The sequence below is a fragment of the Zeugodacus cucurbitae genome, chromosome 6 (assembly GCF_028554725.1).
Source record: "Zeugodacus cucurbitae isolate PBARC_wt_2022May chromosome 6, idZeuCucr1.2, whole genome shotgun sequence".
Classification (NCBI taxonomy): domain Eukaryota; kingdom Metazoa; phylum Arthropoda; class Insecta; order Diptera; family Tephritidae; genus Zeugodacus; species Zeugodacus cucurbitae.
In genome coordinates, this window is record NC_071671.1 from 25,144,122 (window position 1) to 25,169,515 (window position 25,394).

A 25,394-nucleotide genomic window follows, 5' to 3' on the forward strand; every position below is an offset into this window, starting at 1 on the left:
TAAACTTATCAGTCGAGTTTTTACTATAAATAAGGCCTATGAAATTTTCTCTTGCAGGAGATCGAATCCGGAGATCGTTTACGAACTCTTTAAATCGCAATAATTACATGAGCTGGTTGAAATAAGTATTGAAGAGGTTGACTTCATAACTTCCGATCCGCTTTCTTCGGGATTCTTTCGTGATTTTTTTCATATGTGATTTATATTAGCTCTAGGAACTCTTGAGAACGACCTGAGACGTGGCTCTGGAACCACTAGTAGATAGAATTGTTGTACAATCAAACTATTTTCTGGAGAAAGGGTGAAGAAATTATATCTAGCCTCGGCCCTTAAGACCTAAATTACTTTAAGAAAGTAGGAGAGAGAGAATTGAAATAAAATCATCTTGAGTCTAATATCTCAGAATATACTGAATCTTTTCAACAGCTGCTACGACAGCTTCGTGTTTAATTATTCGTACGAAAAATCCGAATCTAAGATAATTTCAGTTGAGAAGTATTTTATTCAGTTTTGCAGCCGCATTTACCTAACCTAAAATACATTTGCAGCTATTACTTTTCAAAAACTTATTGACATCAACTGGTCTAAAATAAAAGTACGGAGTCTCCTGAGATGATAAATCTCCAAAGATCTCGTTTTTTGTAATCAATTCTTTCGGTGAAGGAAGTGGCTTAAACTTGAAGACTCGTTTATACTCGAATTTAGCGAGAATTGGTTTTGGCACAACCGGTTCCCTGCGGCGCAACTGAAATTTTTTGGTTGTTGCAGATGCACGTGGAGCTGGACACTTTAGGACACGCCGCGGCACCGTAATAATGGTGTTGAAACGAATATTTGAAGGTACGGTGGGCATTGTAGGTGGTGGACGTCTCGAGATGGGTACCCTCGGCGGCCGTTTATTATTATGAAAGAGTTTCGCGTTAATAGTATCCGCGGTCTGCTTGTTATCAAGTCGTATCTTCGTTTGTGTGAGCGATGCAGCGTTCAGTAATTGATAAAGACATCGCTTGCCGCCGCTACGCTGTTGACTCGAAACAGTTGCGGTTTGTGGATTGCTGCGTTTCTTCAGTATGCTCGGCCAGCAATCGGCTGTATATTTTATTTCATAACGATCAACGGCTGGCGTAAAACTTTGGTTGCGCATTATGTAGCTCGTAAGTTTCTCGGGTACACATGATCTGTGTAAAAATAAATATGGATTCGGTTTCGGTACGTGTTTCCGAGGAGTGCTGATAGCGGAGGAGGAGAAAGAAATGGACATAAGTGTGAAATTAAAAATGAATTAGTGGAGAGCTCGAAAACTTATAAAGCGATCATCTGTTTAATGAGTATAGTCCAGAATTGTGTGAACTCATCTACGAGTTCTGCGGCGGTAGTCAAGATCATTTTAAGGTCTAAGTATATACCGTAAAATCTGCCAAAATCTGACAATGAGGCCTAATGAAAATGAATCTTGCTTCAAAACTTTAGGTTAGGCTTGACTGCCGAAGTTAAAATTGGATTGTGCTTAGATCTGTCGGAAGCTTGAAGATCAGTATGTGTTGTATGACATAAAATCGTGACACAAACGGAGCAATAACAATCTAGTATTGGCCATATTATCGCTTACATATCGGTAAACATGAATAATACATACATTTTTGGAGAGGTTATGGATCGATCAAAGTTGCAACTTATTTGTAAATAGTCCTTTCGAGTTTTACCTTTCCACGCCGCTAGGTGGCTTCGTGTTTCTAATTTTAAGATGAAATGAATTGCCATAAAAAGGACACTGAAGCTCGATCTTGCTGAACCGCTACTCACTTGTACGAAATTTGCCTTTGTAGTGATTATGCCGATCGTTCAGCCGATCGATATCACTTGGTATATTATAGAATTGCCAGTCAACGTCTTTTGTTGCTTTCTTTCTGGACGTCAATTTAGGCTCTGGCAATCGATGCCAGTAAGCGCCGCCCAAACCACGTCGATTCTCAAACGGTATTTTGTCAACTTCATAAATATTCGGTGGTAAATGAAAAGCTTTTTGATCGCTGTGTTCACGCACTATCTTGATGCGTCGCACATTTTTGCAGGGTTTCGGATTCTCTGCATACTTGCCAATGAGCTTTTCATAAACGCTACGCATTTTCGTATTCGGCTGCTTTGCTGTAAGAGAATTGTTATGAGCGAGATGTGGGGCTGTAGGAGGATCGTTTTTCAAACCTTCTTCACACATTCTCTTGATGTTTTGTTCAGTTCTTGTAATATAATCATAATTTTTTCTTGCGCTGACGCCTTTTTGTTGAAAAACCGTTACTTTTATTTTAATCTACAAAGCTGCAGTGACTACTTACGACTGGCTAGGAACAAGGGTATCGTTAGACGATCCGTTATAAAATTAATTTCACCACGTCTGCAATACCGTTTGTGCATTATTCAGATATTTTTGCTGAATGATCCCAAAAAAGATTTATATAAATTTATTTATATGCATAAATAGTCCCAGCCTCTCTCTCTCTCTCTCTCTCTCTCTAAGTTTCATTCAAATATGTACGTTATATTACTTCGTATTTTCAAAATTACAATGCAGCAGAAATTTATAAAAATATCTATGTATTATATGCTTATTTCTACATATAAAATTTATACTAAAATTAATTCTTCTATTAAAACGACTTTCTAAGTCTTGTGCTACTTTTGAAACAAAAATTTTAGAATAAGTGAAGTGGTTGGTGTCTCTCTTAACTGAGTATATGTATACATAGCTCGCAGGTAATTTTGTGGAGTCGTTAACATAAACTGTTGTCAGTATTCTAAATGTTCTTAATACATCAAAGGCTTTAAAACATCGGCCATTATCGAAGAAGAAACCGGTACATTTTCATTGTCTTTTAGAGATATATTATTAGATCCTGCAAGCATCTTAGTTCCCTAAAAAGTCAACTTGTTTCTAGGGTGGAGGTAGCAACTCGGGGTCTCGGAACCGGAAATTATGCTTCAAGTGAGTATTAGTATTCTTCCACTTCCCACACCTAGGAACTAAGTCAGTTTATAAAGTGGAATAAGAGCTGTCACCGAGAAAATTCCTTTAGAAAAGGTAGTATCTTGACTATGGCCCATAGCTAGTCTTTTAATAATTTAGATCGTTCTTTGTCAGATTAACTCGAGAATATATTCACCTCATTCTTTTAAGTATCGAATATAAGCACATGATCCGAGTGATCGGATTTAGTTCAAATATGCGACGTTTCGTTCGATAATCTGTTTCCATCTAGACGGCGACTTCAGAAGCCCCCTCTTTATTTGCGAAGAACTCGGACAGCCACTTTTCACTAGCCTCTTTTGAGTTCAACTTTACACCACCAAGGGTGTTCGCCATGGACAGGAACAAGTGGTAATCACTTGGCTCTATGTCCGGGCTATATGGTGGATGGGAAAAAACCTCTCACCCGAGCTCCCGTAGCTTCTGACGAGTCATCAACGAAGTATGTGATCTGGCGTTGTCCAGGTGGAACACCATATGGGAGGATATAGTGGATGATTCCCTTCCATCCCATCAAAGACACCACAAAACCTTCCTGACCGTCAATCCCGGCTTGGCCACTGCTTGGGACGATTCACCGGCCTTCGACCACGACCGTTTTCGCTTGATATTGCCGTATGTGATCAATTTTTCGTCGCCGGTCAACATCCGCTTCAAAAATGGGTCAGAAGGTTTTTTTGCGTCAAATCATGCGACACCCAAACATCAAGCCCGGTACACAAGATCGTCGAAACCATTCCTCCGCAGTTCGAAATGATAGAGTGCCATCCCCCAAAACACCATCACGGAACGTGAGATGAATAGCGCGAATTTCGCCGTTAGTGAGGGAGTATGTTTACACTTCTATAACTGTTGAACACAATATCCAAATTAATCATGCATAGTATCGTTTTGTAGGTTATGTCAAGACTTTTCAAAGATGTATAGTATTGCCAGATACGAGCTCTGTAGCACTTTATACATAGCCTGCGAAATTCAAAAGTCAAAAAGGCGGAAGGGAGATATTTGCCAACCCAATATTTTCAGACTTAAGTCCTTAAATCGAACAGCAATAAATATTCGCCTATCCATATAATATTTACAGTATGGTCATAATTTTCGACTGTAAGTACACAAGCTCGTTGACTCCGACCCATGAGCCAAGCCTCGTAGCTTTTTTACTTTCCCACCAACCATAAGTTGGTATTTCTCTGTGTTTACAAATATTTATTTGCAGTTAATAGTAGATTTAGTGCAGGCAATGCAATTTGCAGTTGTCGAGCGGCACGTTCAACGTCTTCATCACGACTCTATGAGCTCGTATATTCTAGCTCATATAGTAAATTCCAAAAGTGGCTGAAATGTGCAAAATTGTTTCTTGAAGTTTATGGTTACGCTGGCTGGTTTATAGTTATTATAGTTGGGTTAATAAATAAAATTACATATGGACATACAAAGTTACACACATTAAGTGTTGTAATAACTACTATATGAAATAGGAACTCAGGCAGAGACAGCAGAGTACAGGAAACATATCAGTAATTTTTTTTGTAATTGATTGAGGATATGAAGACCTCGGCAACGTAAATGATAGAAAGTTTTATGGGAATAGCATTACAGATTTATTGGAGATAAGACGAAATGAGGATCGGACAAAACTGAACCGAAATTTAAAATGAAATCCGCATAGACTGCGCATAAGTGCATGTCCGTCGCTAACAAAGTCTTATTGGAATTATTGGAGATACGGCGAAGGGAGTATCGGACCACACCGAACCGGAGTTGAAGCCGATGAGCTTTATGGTAATAGTCTGCTACTAGAGTAGGGTTTGGGACAAATTCTCAACGTGATTAGAGCATTCTTCTGGGGAAACTCTAGTTTAAAGTTCTTGGAATTTATTAAGCAACTGATTAATGAACTGAGAACAATTTTCGATTGAAATAATCGACTCTAAGTAAAGTCTAATTGAAATGTTTAATAAATAATAGGACACGAGCCAGGTTTGTTTGTTCCAAGGATCTCTCAGGCTATATTGACAACCCACATGGTAAGTCTATTTTTTCTCCATATTGAAAAGGTTTAACCATATAAGAAATAAAAAGCTCAATTCCATCCGATTTTCTCTCTTCCTAGCTGGCCATTCAACGCTTGAGAATTTGTTAAAATATCCTTTTAATACTAAGTAGACCTCCATAAAGTTCGTTCTCAAAATTTATTGAACATTTTCGACATCCTTACTGTCCAGAGCTTTTTCAGAGTTATCCCATATTTCTTATAAATAATAAAGAGAGCAGTAATATTAAAATCTGGGTAAATATATTTTCTTGTATTTGCACAAAAATTTACATATATAACATATTCATTTTTAAATTACCAATTCAATTCTAATCTTCAGAATCTTGATCGGCGGTCGTCGAAACTCTGAAGAATTCCTGAATATCGATAGGTTTGTTATATAAAACTGGCCGCCGATACGCGACACCTGGTTTTAAGTCGGGTAGCAAATCTTTTTTGGTGACCAATAATTTCGGTTCCGGTAGTGGTGGTAACTTAACAGGTCCCTTACGTTCATATATTGGACGGGTTTCCCTCTTTTGCGTTGTGTACCACTCCAGAAAACGCGGTTTGATCTCCGTCATAGGTGTACGCGTAACGGGATATTCCTGCAGCTGACGTTCGACGGGTAAATTTTCTTTATTCTGACGTACTTGCGCGGGAGTGGGTATTGATGAATGATAGTCAACGTAGGAGAAACGTTTAGCGCTGCCACCGAAACCAAGTTTCTTGCCTTTACTCAATTGTCGTCGTACAACGGTCACCTTTACAATACAATTGAAGCGAAACTTATACTGTGGATGAAGATCTATATAGGGCGCGAATTCGGATAAACGTCTTCTACGCGGCGCCAATATCATATTAATATATCTATAGTCGTGAAATTGTTGTGCTGCGCGTGCTGAAAACCGCTTCTCTATCGAATTATCCAACTTTTTGGGCTTGTGCAATTTGGAACCCGGCAAGCGGAAGACATACGTATGACCATGTCCGATGACATGCGTAAAATCCGGTGCACAATATAAATGTGATTTGATCTTTTTATATGGTATGCGTCGGAATTTCTTACGTTTCTCACGATCGATAATTAGCGGCAGTCCCGGTGTGAATATTTTCTTGCCACACGGACAGTGTTTGGGGAAGCGTACCTCATAGCGTCCCACTGCCGGTTCGAAGCTCAAGTGACGCCGTATTATGCCTGGTAACTTCGCGGGTATGCAGGAGTTGCGTAGGAACAGGTGTGGATTATTTATTGGCGGTGGTACTGGTTTAGGCCTGGTTCGGTTGTGTGGCACGAGGGCACATATACATATGTAGTTACAAATATATTAAACAAATAATGGATACATACATATTATATTGGATTGTATGCCTTTCTATATTATAGTGCGCCGGGGACGGTTCTGTAGGCAGGCGTTTAACCAATACTGGATCGGTTATCATGCATCGTGTGGAGGCAGGGCGCAGACGTGCATCTTAAAGAGATATTTTTCATATTTTTAATGAAGAGGAAATGTATCGAATTTTTTGAAAATTATATTATAGACCTATAAAGCGCTATACGTCTAATATTTTGCCTTTCTAGCAATAAAAATGTGTATAAGCTTTGAGAATATTTAGCTGAAACTTAGTCCATTACTTAGTTGTATTTCGACAATATTTTTGTTTCTTGTGAAAATCACTCAGATTGCACGACTACAATACATAGCTCCCATATACGATATTTTTCGAAAATAATATTTTACGTTACAACTCTTATAATCAAGCAGCTAATAAGATGAAACTTTGTAGAATATTTACCTATCTCATATTGTTTCTATATAGTGAAAATCATCAAAATCATATGGCTATAAGATATGACTCCCATACAACCGACTGTTCAAAAACGAGATTTTACTCAATAACTTTCATATCGTCACCTAAAATGCAAAAGGCCGTAACTAACAAAAAATTCAAAATTGACTTTTTGATTGATTATGAAGTACTTAACCGAAACACGTGTACACAGCAAATTTTACATGCAAACGTCCAAAAATAACGACTTTATAGGCGAGAATCAGAAGGCCCCAACTACAACTTCAACAATTTCATAAACCAAAAAGCCGTAACTACCCTTTTTTCATTCTCTTTGATTCAATTTCAATGTGAAACATTGTGTTATCCGTAATTTCAGTTGTTTTCATTATCTTTCATTCTTTATCAAATTTTGTTATTGTGTTTTGCCTTTCTTCAATACAGGCAAAAAATCCGGAGAGCCAACTGTTAATATGATCCGTGCCTTGGCATATGATCCATCTGGAATAATCTATCTTCTATATATATAAAATTAAGTGGCAAAACTTCCTGTTCGTATACTCCTCCTAGACGGCTTGCCCGATTTCAATGAAATTTTCAGGGGTGATTGGGGTCTGTTTGGAGGGTGCACATAAGAAATTTAATGTGTGTATCATTGCACGTTTTGCAAAAAAAAAATGATACATCCCGCTTATACAAATTCTCATGAAATAATGTTTTGCCGCACGATTGGCAGTCCTGTCAAATGCCTTCATTTGTCAGTTCATCTCGAAAAAGGTCAACGCGTTTATTTCACTGCAGACAATGTACAACAGAGCGCAGCAGGACCACCGGGGACAACACTAACTACTCTTTTCGAGTTGTGTGAAAACGATGCATTTGCAAGAACATTGCTATATTCCGAAATACCAAAATATTTCACTTGGAATCCATCATCGAAAACATTTCAACGACGAAAGCAAAGGATGCGTGTTGACGGTTATCCAAATGTCCGTAAAACCGATGCCATAGAATGCATTTACACCATCCATCCGAACAACGCCAAATGTTTCTATTTGCGTCTGCTATTAGTCAACGTGCGCGGACCAAGATCATTTAATGATTTGAAAACTGTTGACTGTCAGTTGTGTGCGACGTATCGTGAAGCATGTCAGCGATTGCATTTGTTAGAAGATGATATGCATTGGGACACCGCACTTCATGACGCATCACTCACAACTCATCCAAAACAAATACGCGTACTATTCGCCATAATAATAACTACAAGCCTTCCGTCAAATTCGCAAGAACTGTGGAATAAGTACAAAGGCTGCATGACCGAGGACTCAAGAAAAACTGCCAGGAGAAGCTACAACATATACATCGATTGATAGCGTTTTGAATCAAGATGAAGTAGTCAATTATCCAACTGAATTCTTGAATTCTTTGGATCCCCCCGGTCTGCCAACGCATTGTTTAGTCCTGAAAGTCGGTTCACCCATTATACTTCTACGAAATCTGAAGCCACCGACTTTGTGTAATGGCACAAGGCAGCAGCATTCCCATGATTCCAACGGACATGCCGTTTGAATTTAAGCGCTTGGAGTTCCCAGTACGTCTTGCCTTTGCGATGACCATCAACAAATCGCAAGGGCAAACGTTTCAAGTGTGCGGCATCAATTTGGAAGGACCGTGCTTCTCCCACGGCCAATTGTTCGTCGCATGCTCGAGAGTGGGAACACCAAGGTGCTTATTCATTTACGCGCCAGGTGGAAAAACCAAAAATGTTGTATACCAATATGTTTTATAAATAAGTAACAATTTTACAACAATAAATAAAACACAAAGTAAAAACCCATAAGAGTTTTAATCGATTTAGGTGTGGCGAAGCGCACAGGGTAACAGCTAGTTTATTATAAAACAAATATCAACGACGATTATAACGTTTTGCCACAACGTACACAACAAAAATTTAGGGACATCGAACCTTCACAGTTACATACCGAAAGAAGATCAATATCCAAAAAGAAATGGGAACACCTGCGGGAACTTACATTTTTACTTCCGGCTGTACCCTTTACATCTTAAACCTATTCTAATTTGCTATTTGTATTGCAGGTTTTGTTGTTTTCAAATGAATTATTTTGTTTTTCTTAACCAGTTTAATTTAATTTTATTTTCTCGAATTAAATGTATTAATTAAATAATTTCTTTTGTGTTAAAATACTTACAATAAATAGATACAAAAAGACAGAACTTGTTAAAAACTTTTTTAGTTACAGCCTAAAAGCACATTTTCTTATTTTAGCCATTGCTTTCATTTAATACACAATTTTTTTCAAGTAGTTACGGCTTTTTGGATTCAGAAAAATAGAGTGCATTTAACATTTCTTAAAAATTGCTTTTTTCCCATTAATTTGGTTTTCAGAAACAAATCCATCTTTGTTTTCTAAACTTAAATTTACAATTTGGATATTTAGCTTTAAGTAGTCTTTAATCTATAACGTTTTTTGCTTCTCCTGTAAAATACTAAAAATGTTAGTTACGGCCTTTTGCATTTTAGGTGACGATATTTGAATTGCTAAGAGCACAAGATTGTGTGAAAATCTTGTTTATAACATGTAAAAGGTGGAGACTAAAAAACAATGAAGTGAGGTGAATATTTCATATATCTCCCATATAACCACTCTTTCAAAAACATGTTTTTGTGTTATACCATCTACAAATAGGCAGCTAATTATAACAAGTTTTGTGAACTACTACGTTATCATAAGTATAATTTGTGTTGGAAATATTATTATGTTTGGACGATTATAAGACATAGCTCCCATACAACAGACTCTTCGAAAACGAGTTTTTCCATTATAACTTATTTAATTAAACAGTTAAGTACATGGAATTTTGTTAGGAATTAACTTAATACAAATGGAATTGGTATAATGAAGATTATTACGTAAGATCGGTGGATACACTATATAGCTTCCATACAGCTGAATATTCACATATAAGAATTTACTTTATATCTCAATAAAACTGGGAATTTGGAGAAGCCGTAATATGTAGAAAGTGGATATTGTATAATCATGAAGTTCGATCGACTATAATTTTTAGTTACTTAACAACCGATTATTCAGATTGTTCAAACATTCAACAGAGCGTTTAAAAGATGTTTCAAATTAGATTTATTCTAAATCATTATTGTGAAATTCATCAACTTACTGCTGAAGAACACTCCTTTATGCTTGTTGTGTGGCAAATTGAAGCGCTCCGTTAATTTTGGTAAATTATATAATTTCCATTTGTCTCTTGACCTCTTCGGTGGTGTGTATTTAATATATTCTAAAGATTCAATTTTATATTCCTTTTTCAATTTCCTCCAATATGCGCCACCCAGACCACGACGACCTGCAAACGGTTCTTTGGAAGTATTATAAATATTGGGTGGCAGGTGGTATGCTCTGAAATCGGATACGTAACGTGTGGCATTTGCCAAACGTCTGCTCGGGCATGGTCCAATGCTTTCGGGGTATTGACCTAGCAGTTTACGGGTGTGATCCTTCGAACGTGTTTCAATGCTTTTTTCTGAGAAGTGGGCAGTTATTACATGATACAATGGGAATTTAGTAGTTTATATAGTTACCTAAAATGCAGTCCATGTTGTAGAATTTATGTTTACTCTTAATATATTTTGATATACTATGTTCATGTTTATAACTGTTGCCTGGAAAGTTGAGCGATATTTAACTTTAATGCTTGAAAAATAGGGCAAAATCACAGTGGACCGAGGAGCAAGGCGGCGGGAATTATAGCAACCAATTTATTATAATGATCTTGAAAACCGTACGAGACTTAAATATGCTTTTTTTCAATTTTTATTAACCTTCTTTATTGTCTCCATCACTGCACTGAACTTCTTTCCACAATGTGCCCAGCTTTATTTGTAGTTTCATTGTACTCACGTGTGGCCAATAAAAGAGGTATATTGAGACGTTCCGCGATTAAATTTATTTCACCACCTTCACACTTTTTAACGGGTATTTTAGCCATTGCGGAATTTAAAGCTGTGTAATTCAAAATTCCGAGAGATATTCTTCGGTTTTAATTTCTTGAAATTTTCTTCAATAAAATCATCAGTAAATAAAATGTATTTATTTTTTCATATTTATATAGAAACTTCAGTGTCTTATAAAATTAGAAAGAAAAGACTCAGAAATATATCAATTTTCGAATTGTTTTAGAGTTGCCAAATTTCATATAATAAAGTTAAAATGTTTAGGTTAATAGTTGCTACTTTATATATCATTAAGAAAGACTTGACATAAGATTTTTTGCATCTTCGGCGTTTTCATTAATGAGAAAGGCTGATCCCAGGCTTTGGTCATCCAGAAAGTGGAGCTTCGAGACTACAAAGTTTCCTCAGAGTCGGTACAGCGATGTTATAGACAAAAGTGGTCGGCCTTAGTATAGCATCCCTCGATTTCAGTGTTAAAATAGGTATGGTGGTACAGAGGAGATCGTTCAGTTTAAGAATAGGTTCCACAGACGAAATACTCCATCAACATTAGACCTCATTTTATATGAGTGAGCGTGAAAATACCTAGTTCTTTGTAAAAAAAAATTCTTTCAGATTTTATCTATTTCCCTTTCCTCTCTCCTATCCACCACACAAAAGTATCCTGTATGTAGCGTGAGTGCTTCCTGTTTGCTTTGCTTTGATAAGCATTTCATAACTTTTTATCTTCACACAATTAGCGTAATAAAAATTCACATATCATTTTATTCGTTGTAATTCTTTTTATGTGTCTAACACGGTTAATAAACATTTCGCGTTTTTATTGCCAAACTGACTACGCTCTTTATGCTTATCTTCCTTAGAGGATATAAAGGATGTAAAGACTATTCTTTTCTGTGGCAGCTTGTTTGTGTTGGTGTGGGAGTGAAAACTTCTGCGGCTGAGTAGAGATTACGTTGATGTAGATGTAGGTGGATATTTAAATGAGAAAAGTGAGTGTGGCGCTAAAGGTATTTTTACGTAAGTATTTAACTGTATTTATGCGGTTGTAGTGTAGAGTTTGGAGTGTTTTATAAATACCTTTTCTTAGATAATTTAGTGCAAAGAAGGAAAGCTGAAAGGAGGGTTGGTTCAGCATTTTTCTCTTTTTGTTATGTTTGTCTTAATATTATCACACTGGAGTGAGTTCCACAGGTTCTAAAACACCGACAATGACTGGTTTGTTTAAAAAAAAAAAGCTTGTTTAAAGAAGAAGAAATAAATAAAGATGGAAAGAGAGTAAATAGGGAGACTTAGGACTGCGGATTCCTAGATGTCCAGCGTCAGGCAGCATTTTTTTTGAGTCATCTGGAAGTTTCAACCTCTATCTAAAGAAGCGAATGTTAGGATAGGAATCTAGTCTTTGGACAAAATTATGTGCTTCTTTCCAAGGCTTTGGAGATACAATGTGTGTTTTACAAATCAGTGGAGTCCCAGATTATTAGACTGCTCAGATTTTGTGGAGTAGAGTTGAATAGCCTTCCTTTCTGGAGCCTTCCTTCTAGGTTCTGAGTTCTATTGCTGGGGACAACGATTGAATTGGACAATTTTTGGAACCTGTTTTAAATCGAAATTCTATATTTTTTTCGATACACATACATATGTATATTATGATATCTCTTTTGTTATTCATGATATATAATCAAGTTTCGGATAGAATTTTGTAGAGATGACATTCGTCTGATAAGAAGGTTAGACTATTGAGGTTTTCTCATGAGAATGGACTCTAAGTGGAACCTGCACGAGTCGACAGACTAGGATGGAAACCTTTGTCTAGTTGGAAGGACTAAATGAAACCTGACTTAACTCCACTTTTTGTCTCTCGAGTTGTTCGCTAAAGTCATAAAATTGTCAAGTAATTCCCTATAAAATTACTAAACTCTGCGCGAAATTATCTCCACCGTTAAAGCAAATGGCAAAATTATTGAATTCTAATGAAAGCAGAGGAGAAAATCCAATAAAAAGAGCACAAAGTACAGCGAAAACACAAGAAAACTCAGCACATTTATGCACATAGTTACATTTATTAGAAAATCTCTGCAGCGCCGCTAGTCAAACTGGGGTTTGAGGGAGAACAATGACGACGGATGCACTGGTGCGGAATTGTAAAACTCAATTGGCTGGAAGTGGTGATGTGGTGCAAAGCATTTTGTTTGACACCCACACCCATGAGGGGCTCATAAATTACAGATTCGAAAACCATTGGTTACGGCGCTCGTCGATTTCTTGCTGCGGTCAGTGTTTTGAAGTTTTTTCTTTTGTTACTTTATAAATTTCCATTTTAATCGTCCTTGCATTATTGATGAAGTTGCAATTTTTGAATTAAACATTTGGCATAAATTGTACTACGTTGATAACAATTCCACTCGCTAACCGAAGAACTGAAGTCTGTTACTGGTATGGCAAACATAAGAGTATATGTTATGATTTGCTGTGAAACTTTCACTGACCTTTCGGTGGAAACTTTTGTGTTAGACAAGTATTGAATTTACAATGGGACGTTAGTAAATGTGGAGCAATCTTAAGGGAGAGATGGTTGTACGACGAGTTGTCAATATGATGAAAATTACTGTTTACTTTAAGAGAAGACTACAGCACTCCAGCAACGAATCAACGTAAACGAAATATCAGAAGGGTAAATCTAAGCTTAAATTTGGCTTCTCGCTGAAGACTGTAAAATCCCAAAGTGGGCAATGTATGTTCTCAAAGTGAGAGATCTTGAGCTACATCATCGATATTCGTTACTATCAAAGTCGTTTTGTCTCTTTGAAGGATCGAAAAAAGTTTGTCAAGCGTTTGGAACCTTGGTAGCTTACCTAATATTTCATATGAATTGAATAAAAATCCTCGCGTTAGAAAGTTCAACCACCGTCTGCATTTGGTTAGTTCTTGGTTCCTAAGATGATTCCTTACATTGATGTATAGCCGGTTTTATGCAATGTTTTATGGACACAAGTGGAAGAGATGATCCTATGGTATTTATATGGTTTAGTGATTTACATACAGATTCCCAGTTGAACAAGAGCTAGGATCGTTCCGACCTCCGCTAGTGAATGTGATCAGACTTCCTTTTCTTTTACTATTCGTAACGAAGTAAGAATTGATTTGGCTGGGAGTGATCTCCAATCGCCTATAAAACGGACAGATCTGCTGAGGCTTTGGTCTTGTTAATTCATTTATGGTTGTCAGCTTCAGCACGGTTAGTTTCAAGCTCTTCAGTTGCGCAGAGTCGTGTTTCAGTAACTGTAAGTCTTCTCAGTATTTCTTCGGCCAGCGCTAAGAGTCTGTGGGAGTCTACTTGGATTAGTTAGAGTACTGTCTTGACCCCTCTGATGTTGATTTCATGCCCAATGCCGCTCCGAGTTCGTTTTGAGCTTCTGTCGAACTGTTATAGCCTTCCGCATAGTATTAGATGGTTATAAGTCAAGCTCAACAGTGTGACTCACTATCCAGAAACGATTTAAATTATTGTTGTCACCATATTCATGCAATTTAATCTCAAAAGCCATGCATTTTTGTCAAAAGAAAGAATGATAACACACGCGAATGCAACTTTGAGTGTGCGCCTTGCTCATTACTAAGCCAACACAGTGGCAGTGGGCAAATTAATGGACCAAGGTTAAACCGAAACGAGGTAAATTTGTAATCAAAACGAAACCGACGGCAACGTAATTGCCACGTAACCGACTCCATTGAACCACATTGAGCCACAAAACAAATAGATAAAATTACAAATACAAAAGCAAACATTTGCCAATGGAATCAGTTGGCTTTAGCAGTACTACATTTGTAGAGTCTGCATTTGTCACTCATTTGCAAGGCGCGTTGTAATGGCGCCACCACCCAAGCGCCACCATCAAACATTAGCGAGGCTTCATTAAAGTAAATTGTAGCGTGCTGTCGAATTCGTTAAGCTCGCGTGCGAGTACAAACAAACCGTGGCATGTTGGCAGCCGCTGGCGACAAATTCGTCGACATTCCGAATTTAACAAACGAATGCATCGCTGGCAGCAGTAGGTAGTTGTGCAACTGCCGCGCTCGCCCCACAACCGCGCATGCAACGCATCACTCGCGGCGCGTGCATTTGCAATTGCCACCAAAGTAGCGCAATTTGCGTGCGGGTATTTGCGATATTAATGCGAACAAGTTGGTGCAAAAAACGAGCGCGCTCACACACACACACGTGAGCGCAGCTACGCGCCACAGTACAAACTGCAGTTGCCGCGTTGCTCGGTTGACGCGTCGTACGTGTCGCCGGCAAAGGTCGCGTCGCTAACATTTTACCACAGCCAGAAGAGAAGTAGTAGAGCGTGATGTGTTTGCTTTTGTTGCAAATAGTTGTTGCATTGTTCAGAGTGTTGTTGGCGCGCAAAGTCGATATTATTGCTGCTAGGGGGCGGTATTTAAATGCTGTTGTCGTTGACGCTTTGTTGCAAGCGCTTGTCGTAGCTTAGTTGCCCTAACGCTCTTCTGCCCACTCCACTTTCTCTATAACGGTTGCAATTGTTGTTGTGTTATTTGTTGTTGTTTTTGGCCTTTCTATACTTATTTGCAATTCTATTGTTTATTGCTGTCGCGGCTTTGAAATGACGCGGCGTACGGAATTCGCACATTATTCTCGCGCTGCACGTTGCATGTACCGTATTAGCGCGTGTTGCATATCAAATTGCGTGGGTGTTGAATATTGTATGCGAAATTTTCGCTAGCACTTGCTTCCTTGCTGTGACACTCATTTTGAATATCAATTGCTCATTTTGGACATGCTTAAGCAGCTGTGCGCTGAAAGTAACGGCACTGTTTACTGCAGCATTCTTCGGTACGGAAGATGACTTAATTTAGTAATGCATCAGTGTGGGGTGACCTTCAGGGGTGTGCGGTATTTGTTGTAGAATTTTTGGTAGCACTTACTCTCCTTGATTAGAAACTCATCCACCATATCAGCTTATATTGAAGTCTTCATGGCTTTGTAGAATCTGTATAGCTCCGTAAGGCATTAAGTCGTGAGTTCGTAGTGTATTCTTTCCTGCCACCATTCCATCACCAAACCCGTTTCCATCATATTGACTTTTAACCCACGTTGCAGTAGTATTCTTCACCAATTTACTCTATAAATTTAGATCTTAGCCACCAATGCACTCCAGTTTCGAAAGCTGACATCTATTTGAAGCATCAAGTGAAACGGAGCCCTTCGCAGTCTAGTCTTTTCAACACAGTGGATAGTCCCCCCCTTCAGTTAATAATTCCAGCTGGTAAAATATACAGAAAATTAGAACGAGATTAGCTGGGTCAGCTGATTTTTTTTAACTCATAGAATTCATTCGTCGCTCTTTTTCTTCTTAAGCACCCTAAAGAAACATTCGAAATAACTTGTAATTGCTTAACAGGTCAAGATCATGTGATATTTGATCATTGTTGATTTTTTGAAAGCTGGACGAGTTTTGGTCCACTTTCGCGTCATGGCTGAAAAAATTAGTTTAATTCTTAGAGTCTACTGACTTCTAAACGTGGTAGTACGTGTCTACAGAAATATTCCTGAACTACCAGTGATCTAAATCTGAATTGAACGCTCACTTATTGCTGTTGGTTGCAGAATTTAGAACTCGCCACATAAAATAGAATTTTTACATATCAGCAACATTTCTTGAAAACGATCTCTGCTCCCTTTTAAGGCCCTAATGGAATTTAAAAGACTTCTGTGTATCCTCCGTTCGGTTGCATGCCATGAAATTCAAGCGCCAAGTACCTTAAAAGAAACGGCTGTTGTGGTAAAATATATACCTAGTGATTGTAAAATCCAGATTAAAGAATATATTGCTAATTTTTAATTAGAGTTCGCTCATCACCGATGGAAGTCCACCTTCGCTTCTGCCAAAGTTGTTGACCCTTTGTATTTAGCTGCTAACGGCGCAAATTTCTTTACTTTGGAATCATAATCAGTGAAAAAATCTGCTGGTCTACATAATGAAAAATGTGGCATTTATGCAGAAACTTCCAAAAGAAGACTCTCTGAAGGTCGGTCAGCACGCTTGGAGAATTTTTGCCGATATTTTTTTTAGCACTAAATAATTGGAAAAGTGAAAAAAATATTGTCCATTTCATATCAAATATTTCTGCTAAATTCTTTACATTAGATTAATATTGAATAAATACATGTGGCAACACCCAAAAATAATACATTCATTCATAGAACGTCACACTCTCTGTTAACACGCTCACTGCTTGACTCTCCGCTCTCAAAATGCAGCTGCAACTGAAAAGAGAGCACACAAAGCCATTGTACGATAGAACTACTAGTGCATTATATACATACACACATACCTCCATATAAGCATATATAGACAGAAATTTATATGTAGATTCCTCAGTTATATCTAGATTTACTACTAATTTATTTAAAGATTTCCCCATTTAGATAAATTCCAACAACATAAATGAGTTTTTTTAATCACAAAAGTAAATAGTATACAATTTGATAAGTATCTAACGACCATTCATATCGGTATACCCAGTTATCTATAGGTTTATGTATACATATATACGCACTATTTATGTATCATTGCAAGCCACCCCTCAGAGCGATATTTTCTACTGTCAAAAGGTAGAACAGCACAACTAAAAAGGACAGATGGAGAGTGAACCGTCAGATTCATATTAAATGTCACAGTCAAGCAACCTTGTAGGAATTTTTTGATGGCACTTACATATTTTTATACAAATATGATATTTAAAGGAATGGAGGGTAAATATTTTATATTTAATTAGAATACGGAAGAGAAGGGGTTTAATTTAGAATCAAATAAGCTGTCTACAATTTTTAAGATTCAGGTATATTAATATACAGATCAATATACATATATGAATGTGGTATCCATATATTAGAGATCTTACTCAATATTGCTTATAGAATCTTTAATTTTCAATTTCTTCTCTATAGTACCCTTAGAAGAGAGCGGTAGTTGTTGTATTATCCCACCTATAGATTAGTAATTTCCAATATATTTTCTTTCGTTTTCGGGATTTTAAAGATTTAGGCCAAAGAAATCTTCGGAGTCGTTATGAAAATGCTGATTAATTAGTTTTTTGAATAAAATTTTCTAATCGTTCATAAAGAATACTGTGTATTTCATCATGTTGAGCTAAAACGTTAAAATGACTGTAATGAATATGTACTGTAAATGATAGTTTTCTTAAAAAAATTTTTAGATTTTATAAATTTCTATTACCTACTTCAAGAAAATTTGTAGATCATAAAGAACTCTCAACGAAAATCGTAGTTTGTTCAAATTGTTTGCTGTACCATTTCTTACTGGGTCTTCGTCTGCTTTAATAACAGAAGTATAAAATTCTAGTTATACGTATGACCTAAGTACCCAGCTGCGGCTTAAAATACAAATCGTTGAGAAGATGTGAAAAGAAAATGTGTAAAAGCGAATACGAGGAAATACGATGCAACAAAGAGTTGACATTTTCTCCAAGCAATGCCGTGACAGCAGCTTGTTTATGTTTTTTCTGCTTATGGCTTGGCATTCATATTGACAAAGATATGAAAATTTACTGTTGGAACTACACACATACATACATACCCATTAAACATAATAATAACTCAATTTTATATTTTTATTTAATTAATATTTTTTATTAACTCTTATATTTTGCAATGATATTTGTCATAAATTAAATACAGTTACATAAATGCGCATTATAAATAACGGTGAATACAAATGAAGCTGATGACTTCAGCGAAAATGAATTGGCAAATCGTATTCCCTAAACAGCTTTTTATACAAGCTACTGCAAATCTTTTAAGTGAACTTTACGTGCTTTTATTGCTGACTGCTGAAACTTGCTAGTCATTTAACGGTAAATCAAAATATTTCGATTTTTTTGTCTTTATTAATATTTATTCAGTCGAACTTTGCAAGCGGACATGAATTCTAATATACGAGTACGTTTACTAATACCCAAGAATACATACATTTCAGTTTTGTATGAGAAATATCAAGAATGTCATAAATATATTGCTACTTGCTTACTAAACTACTTTAGACCGCGCCATCGGGGCTTTGGAATTCCGACAGGGCATGTATGGGATTCTGTACCTTCTTCTGTGAACCTTTGCGCACTTTAGCGCGCACTTCCTCAGGTTTCTCGGGACGCACTAGCGGTTTCTTCTCCGGTGCCTTCATCTTCCAAACGACAATTGGCGATGTAACGGTGCCTTGACGCGTGTACTTCGTCGAAGCCACATACGAATATTTAACGGTGAGCACGACAGCATTCATAAGATTCTTGGCGGCCTGTATCAATGATGTAGCGCTGTCCAAGCCGGAGACAATCAACTCACCACTGATATTCTGTACGTCGGCCTTCACCTTCGATGTAATCTGTATTTGATGACAGTAGAGCGCTATGCGTTGTAGATATGCAAGTAAATCTTTTTTGGTGCTACTCTCCGGGCATTGTTCGGCGATTTCACGTGTTAGCTTATCGAGTTTTGTGCCAGCTTCGGAGATTTTCTTGGCGGCGTTAATGACATCCATGGTGGTTTTCAGCGGGCCACGACCACGCGTGAAATCTGTCATTTCCATCATAATCATGCACATATGTTTGGCCAGGAAGATGATATCATTGCCAGCATCGTCCCACTTAGCCACCTCAGAGTCGAAAGTGAGTTTTTCGCGTCGGAAGAGTTCAACTTGTTGTGCGATCTTTTGTTTATCTTCCTCCGTCATCTTACGCATAGCTTCACGCGCTGTGCATATGCCGCTAATCTCGGGATACTCATCGACTGTGGGTCCACCATCTTGTGCGCTCGATTTGCTGCGCGTCTCGGACATTGTGTTCTCAGCCGGTTCGAATTCTGTATCTGTATCCAGTTCATCCGAATTGCGATTCATCAGCACAGCGCGTCGTATTTCGCGCACGCCATCGTAAACCAGACGCGATGCGTCGATGAAATCATTTTCATCCACATCGCGACTGCAATTGTTGACCAACGCATCGACAGCGGTGTCAACGCGTTGCGCAAAATTGGCCATCACCTGCTCCTTGAGCACGCGCACAGCATCCATGACGCGTTTGGTGTAGACGCACGGTTCGTAGTTATCCATCTCCGCCTCGACCACATCACAAATACGCGCTGAGCGTCCCTGTATAGCGCCAGCTGTGGTGCGTAGCTCTTGTGGTGCGCCCATCTGCAGTGACATGACACACTTGTTGACATCCTCCAGTATATGATTCTCGGATACTGCGAGAAAATCATCGATAGTGGTGATGTCATCCACCGCCTCGGTTAGTATGCGCACCTGCGCCTCCCATGCCTGCCGGTAGGCGGACATATTCTCCTGCGCCACTTTCGAGTTGGGCCGCACGCATAAAATCGATGCGGCGTTGATCACCTGCGGGCAGAGACTCTCAATCTGCGATGCGGCGAAACGTACCATCTTCACGCCGTCCTCATTATTCGACATGCTGCACACAAGATTGGCCACCTCCACCAGCTTTTCGGCATGCCTGGTAAATATATCCGCTTTCTCACGCAATTTCACCTCGTTGCCCGTCTTGGCGCACTCAATCAGATCAATGAGCGGTGTAGATGTCTCAAGAAATGAATCGGAAACATGATCAACTACCGCCTTACGCAGCTGACGCCGTAGATCGCGTGTTTTACGACACATCTGATCTATAGCTCTATCCAGTCCGGGTGTATGATCCTTCTGCCCAATATTCGACATATACTCCGATAGTAGATCTTGTAGCGCTTGACGCACTGCATTACATTCGGCCACAATACGCTCGCGTCGCTCATCGCGTGTACAATCGGCATCGGCCATTAAAGCAGCCGCGCTGATAATGCTCTCTAAACGTTCCTCCAACAACTGACGCGAATGTTCCTCACTGTAGGTCAAGGTGTCCATGATGATACCCTCATCGAAGTCGTCCAACGCTGCTGCCAACTCGCCAGCGCCACTATAAATCTCAGTGGGTTGCGAGGATTTGCCTTGCGCCACATCACTGATCGTATTCACCGCCGCACATACTTCTTTCAATATGAAATCACGATTCAACTTTGCCAAATCCAGTTCCGGATGACGCACATACACTTTGGAAGCGGTGAATAACATAGTCGAATGCTTCTTCAGCATAGCGCGTGCCGCAGCCAAATCGTCACGCAATTGTGGATCTTTCAACTCCTGTTGTCGCTTAGCGGCCTGCTTAATCAACTCACCGGCATTCTCACCAAACTGTTCGATGTTGTTCAATAGTTCATCCTGACTGCAAGCGTTCTTCAGCTTATTCAGGTCATCTTCGACGACATGCAAGGACTTCAGCAACAAGTGTACATCGACCATATCCGCCAAGATAAGTAACCTGGTGACGGCGGACAGTAGATTACGTGCAGCTCTCACCATGTTGCCACGTTTCAACGATGAACAAGGGTCCGCTGCGAATTCGCGTGCCGCCATACTCATGGCATCACCCGTTTTGCGCACCTCCTCCACAGCGGCCAACATTTCTTGTGTTATATCCGGGTTTTCATAAGCGATTTGTTCACCTTTGATGACAAAGTTTTCAGTTGCCTTCTCAATGGATGCCACCAATGCGCTGGCACGTTTCGATTTGCCTTTCTTCTTCTTGCTCGGCTCTGTTGTATTCACCAAAGTGGTCACCTGCAGCACCAGCGGCTCCAATGTTTTCTCAACCGTCATAGTGCGGATTTCCAGATTCTTCAAATCCCATTTGGTAGCTATCTGCCCAAAGTCTGATACAACGCCCATCATGGTAATCGAAGGCGATAGAATGTGTAAAAGACACACACCAAAAAAGAAATATGTATAAACAAAATATCTAGGTTGGTTACACCACTTTAAAGCAAAAATATTATACGTGCACGTAAATATTAGCGAGACTACACCAAAATCAATTCGCGTCCGTTGTTCGTTTATTACTCCCGGCCAGTTGTTAGACGAACTCTCTCCATACGTTCAAAGATTGTGTATCTGCACTTGGCTGTGGCTGGCGTAGTGAGCGCCTGAATTACTCTCTCACTCTGTGGCACTCTCGACTATACTGTGTACTCATTAGGGTGGTCATCAAAAAAATTGTACTGAAATGTGGATGGATTGGTAAGTGCCAAGACAAGCTGAAAAACTATTTTCACGCTGAAATCGAACCAATATCTTTCGGGTGGTAGATTAGGTGGTCGTAACTTAATTAAGAGTCAACATTATTTAAAGAATCAACATTATTCGTATTAAACCTATTTGACCTTTAAGAATTATATTTTAAACCTTCATGGAGCTAAACTTATTATTTTTTAAATACAATTTTATCAATATTTAGTTTTCTTTAAAAATATTAAATTTATTATTTAAAAAAAAATTTATCAAATATAATCGCAACCACCCTAATGTGTATATCTACTCTACTTGGAAAGAATGCTTCGGCGACCACCTCAGCGGCACTTGGTCAACTCAAAATGCATTTAACGATTTTTCAAAGACTCACAGCAGAGAGAGCTTGAAATTTCAATTGATTTAACTCAAGAATTGAAATGTCAAATTGCATGAATAATACAAAAAATTGCTGATTGACTGTTCTGCTGGCAAATTCACTGGAAAATTGTGTAAGTACATTTTATATATACGAGACAATGTATTGTATATATATATAGTTGTTTGTATGTATTTACGTGCTTCTTGAAAAAACATTGCCTTATCTGGTTCTGTTGGAGCGGCAGCGACAGCAGGTAGCGCTGAGAGCGATCAGTATTGTCTGCTTGTTGAAGCAGACCGTCAGTCTGTACGTATGCTAGTGAGTAGAGTGGAATAAAGATATACCCAACAGACATTTTGGTAACTCAGTTAAGAATGAAATTTCTTAGTAAATATATAATAGAGAGTGATTTTTTTTCAATATGTGCTCTCTTTAAAATATTAAGAAAAAGACCTCCGAAAATCAGAATGAAGATCGCGAGGATTGTATAAGACATTTGGGGAAGATCTTATATTGTTTTTATATATTTTTTAAAATATGATATCGTCATTGATTTCTTTCTCAATATAATAACACTTAACTGATAGTATTCAGTCTTAGAAATTGTGCAGGGTATAACATACAGCTCACTTGAACCGTAGTCGTCAGAGTATTAAAGTTGACTTTGCTGAGAGCGAGCGCTCTGCTGGTGTATGAGTCAGCGCTCTGTAACGACAGTAGCTGTCATTTCAAACCTGTTTTTCTCTCAAAGCGCTGTCAACCCTCATTGTGTGCATTCGTAGAGGGCATTCACGAAGTAGTGTAAATTTAAATTGTAAACCTAATGAATGAAGAGAGAATTTATAGTACTATGTTAAGACTGATATATGTAGTTTATAAAATGAACGATGTGAGGGCTTATTTAGAATTTAAAAAATATGCTAAATATATCTAGATTTCTTCATATATACATAAGGTAGAAAATTCTCAAGCAGGAAAATATATTTGATTTCCGTGCTCATACTCGTAGCTAAAGTTATTTGCTTAGTGTTACTTGAAGTTGCATGAATACCCCTTGTATCTGTAGCGTATTTGGAGCGCGATGTGTTGTATAAACATAGATACAATTGCAGATGTGTGTTTTTGGGAATGTCTAGATATTTAAATGTAAGTATGTATGTAGAGTTGTATATGTATATACTCAAGTACTACGAAGAGTAACTGACAGCTCTGAATAGTGCAGTTTCAGCTGTTTTGTAGGTATGATTCATGCTTTAGTTGAAAACGGTGTTGCCATATGGGCTCTTTTTGTAGGGAAAATATATTCTGAAATATATTTGCTAGTGATATATGACTATAAATATCAATTAACATTTAACTTAATTAATATAAAACATATATAATATATGTATGTATGTATGCATTTGCTGGTCAAAATAAATTTGAGAACGATATATGAAATCTCCTTGCCAAAAACAATATTTTCTTCGGTTTTATCTCCGATATATATATTTTTTAAATAGTTAAGATATTTAAATATATTATTTACTACTCCAAAAAATTATTATTATTCAAAATAAGTGGAACAACAAGGCGGCGGGCCCGATGGATTACCGGCCGAGCTATTAAAATACGGCGGCGAAGAGCTGATAAGGTGCATGCATCAGCTTCTTTGCGGAATATGATCAGAAAGCATGCCTGACGATTGGAATCTCAGTGTACTCTGCCCAATACACAAAAAGGGAGACCCCACAATCTGCGCCAACAATCGTGGGATAAGCCTCCTTAACATCGCGTATAAGGTTCTATCGAGCGTACTGTGTGAAAGACTAAAGTCCACCGTCAACAAACTGATTGGACCTTATCAGTGTGGCTTTAGACCTGGAAAATCAACAACTGACCAGATATTCACCATGCCCTAAATCTGGGAGAAGACCCGTGAAAGAGGGTCGACACACACCATCTATTTATCGACTTTAAAGCTGCTTTCGACAACACGAAAAGGAGCTGCCTTTATGCCGTGATGTCTGAATTTGGTATCCCCGCAAAACTAATACGGCTAATAGGATCGGGAAGGGCCTCTCCGAGCCGTTCGATACCAAACGAGGTTTCAGACAAAGTGGCTCACTCTCGTGTGATTTCTTTAACCTGATGCTGGAAAAAATTGTTCGAACCGCAGAGTTAAACAGAGAAGGTACAATTTTTTATAAAAGTGTACAGCAACTGGCGTACGCCAATGATATCGATATCATTGGAAACAAAACCCGCGCCGTTAGTTCTGCTTTTTCCCGCCTGAATAAGAAAGCGAAGCGAATGGGTCTGGTGGTGAACGAGGACAAGACGAAATATCTCCTGTCATCAAACAAACAGTCAACGCATTCGCGTCTTGGCTCCCACGTCACTGTTGACAGTCATAACTTTGAAGTTGTAGATAATTTCGTCTACCTGGGAACCAGCATTAACAGCAATAACGATGTCAGCCTTGAAATCCAACGCAGAATCACTCTTGGACTCTTGGACTAAGTAGGCAATTGAAAAGTAAAGTCCTCTCTCGACGAACAAAAACTAAACTCTACAAGTCCATGTTTATGGTGCAGAAGCGTGGACGATGTCAACATCCGATGAGACGGCACTAGGAGTTTTCGAGAGAAAGGTTTTGCGGAAGATTTATGGTCCCTTAAACATTGGCAACGGCGAATACCGCAGACGATGGAACGATGAGCTGTATGTGTTATTCGACAACATAGACATAGTCCAGCGAATAAAAAAACAGCGGCTACGCAGGCAAGGTCATGTGGTTCGAATGGATGAAAGTGCTCCAGCTCTGAAAGTATTCGATGCAGTACCCGCTGGTGGAGGCCGAGGAAGAGGGAGACCTCCACTCCGATGGAAGGACCAGGTGGAGAGGGACCTGGCTTCGCTTGGTATAACCAATTGGCGCCAAACTGCCAGAAGGAGGGATACGTGGCGCGCTGTTTTGGACTCGGCTATAACCGCGTAAGCGGTGACTACGCCAGTCAAGAAGAAGAATAAGAACT

The 25,394-nt window shown here is 38.6% G+C and overlaps 3 protein-coding genes across 5 annotated transcripts; all 3 read right to left on the reverse strand.

Moving 5' to 3' along the window:
- Positions 1-474: 474 nt before the first annotated feature.
- LOC105210665 (uncharacterized) lies at positions 475-2,670 on the reverse strand. Of its 3 annotated transcripts, none has more exons than XM_011181752.3 (5): positions 2,334-2,670; positions 2,203-2,274; positions 1,804-2,145; positions 1,637-1,733; positions 475-1,229 (listed from the first exon to the last, which is right to left on the reverse strand). In XM_011181752.3, exons 1-5 carry the CDS (start codon positions 2,410-2,412, stop codon positions 527-529), a joined length of 1,293 nt encoding a protein of 430 aa, XP_011180054.2. In that variant the 5' UTR covers positions 2,413-2,670; the 3' UTR covers positions 475-526. The 3 variants fall into 3 exon arrangements, with proteins under 3 accessions (XP_011180054.2, XP_054090325.1, XP_054090324.1); XM_054234350.1 differs by having other exon boundaries at positions 2,203-2,335; positions 2,402-2,669; XM_054234349.1 differs by having other exon boundaries at positions 2,203-2,339; positions 2,402-2,669.
- Positions 2,671-5,296: 2,626 nt separating this feature from the next.
- Positions 5,297-11,037, reverse strand: LOC105210663 (uncharacterized). Its single transcript, XM_011181749.3, has 5 exons — positions 10,790-11,037; positions 10,471-10,551; positions 10,050-10,412; positions 6,409-6,532; positions 5,297-6,332 (listed from the first exon to the last, which is right to left on the reverse strand). The coding sequence occupies exons 1-5, from the start codon at positions 10,875-10,877 to the stop codon at positions 5,387-5,389; spliced, it is 1,602 nt and encodes a 533-aa protein (XP_011180051.2). The 5' UTR covers positions 10,878-11,037; the 3' UTR covers positions 5,297-5,386.
- A 7,451-nt stretch (positions 11,038-18,488) lies between these two features.
- LOC105210664 (catenin alpha) lies at positions 18,489-21,856 on the reverse strand. Its single transcript, XM_011181750.3, has one exon. The coding sequence runs from the start codon at positions 21,660-21,662 to the stop codon at positions 18,924-18,926; it is 2,739 nt and encodes a 912-aa protein (XP_011180052.2). The 5' UTR covers positions 21,663-21,856; the 3' UTR covers positions 18,489-18,923.
- Between the last annotated feature and the right edge of the window lie 3,538 nt (positions 21,857-25,394).

Excerpts from the sequence above, each read along its gene's own strand:
- LOC105210665 (XM_011181752.3), bottom strand. The coding sequence starts at position 2,412 with ATGCACAAACGGTATTGCAGACGTGGTGAAATTAATTTTATAACGGAT. Across the intron at positions 2,275-2,333 it reads ACCCTTGTTCCTAGCCAGTC|GCGTCAGCGCAAGAAAAAAT; the intron begins GTAAGTAGTCAC and ends TTCAACAAAAAG. Across the intron at positions 2,146-2,202 it reads CAAGAGAATGTGTGAAGAAG|CAAAGCAGCCGAATACGAAA; the intron begins GTTTGAAAAACG and ends ATTCTCTTACAG.
- LOC105210663 (XM_011181749.3), bottom strand. The coding sequence starts at position 10,877 with ATGGCTAAAATACCCGTTAAAAAGTGTGAAGGTGGTGAAATAAATTTA. Across the intron at positions 6,533-10,049 it reads TAAAGGAGTGTTCTTCAGCA|ATGCACGTCTGCGCCCTGCC; the intron begins GTAAGTTGATGA and ends TATCTCTTTAAG. Across the intron at positions 6,333-6,408 it reads CATACAATCCAATATAATAT|GCCTAAACCAGTACCACCGC; the intron begins GTATGTATCCAT and ends CAACCGAACCAG.
- LOC105210664 (XM_011181750.3), bottom strand. The coding sequence starts at position 21,662 with ATGATGGGCGTTGTATCAGACTTTGGGCAGATAGCTACCAAATGGGAT.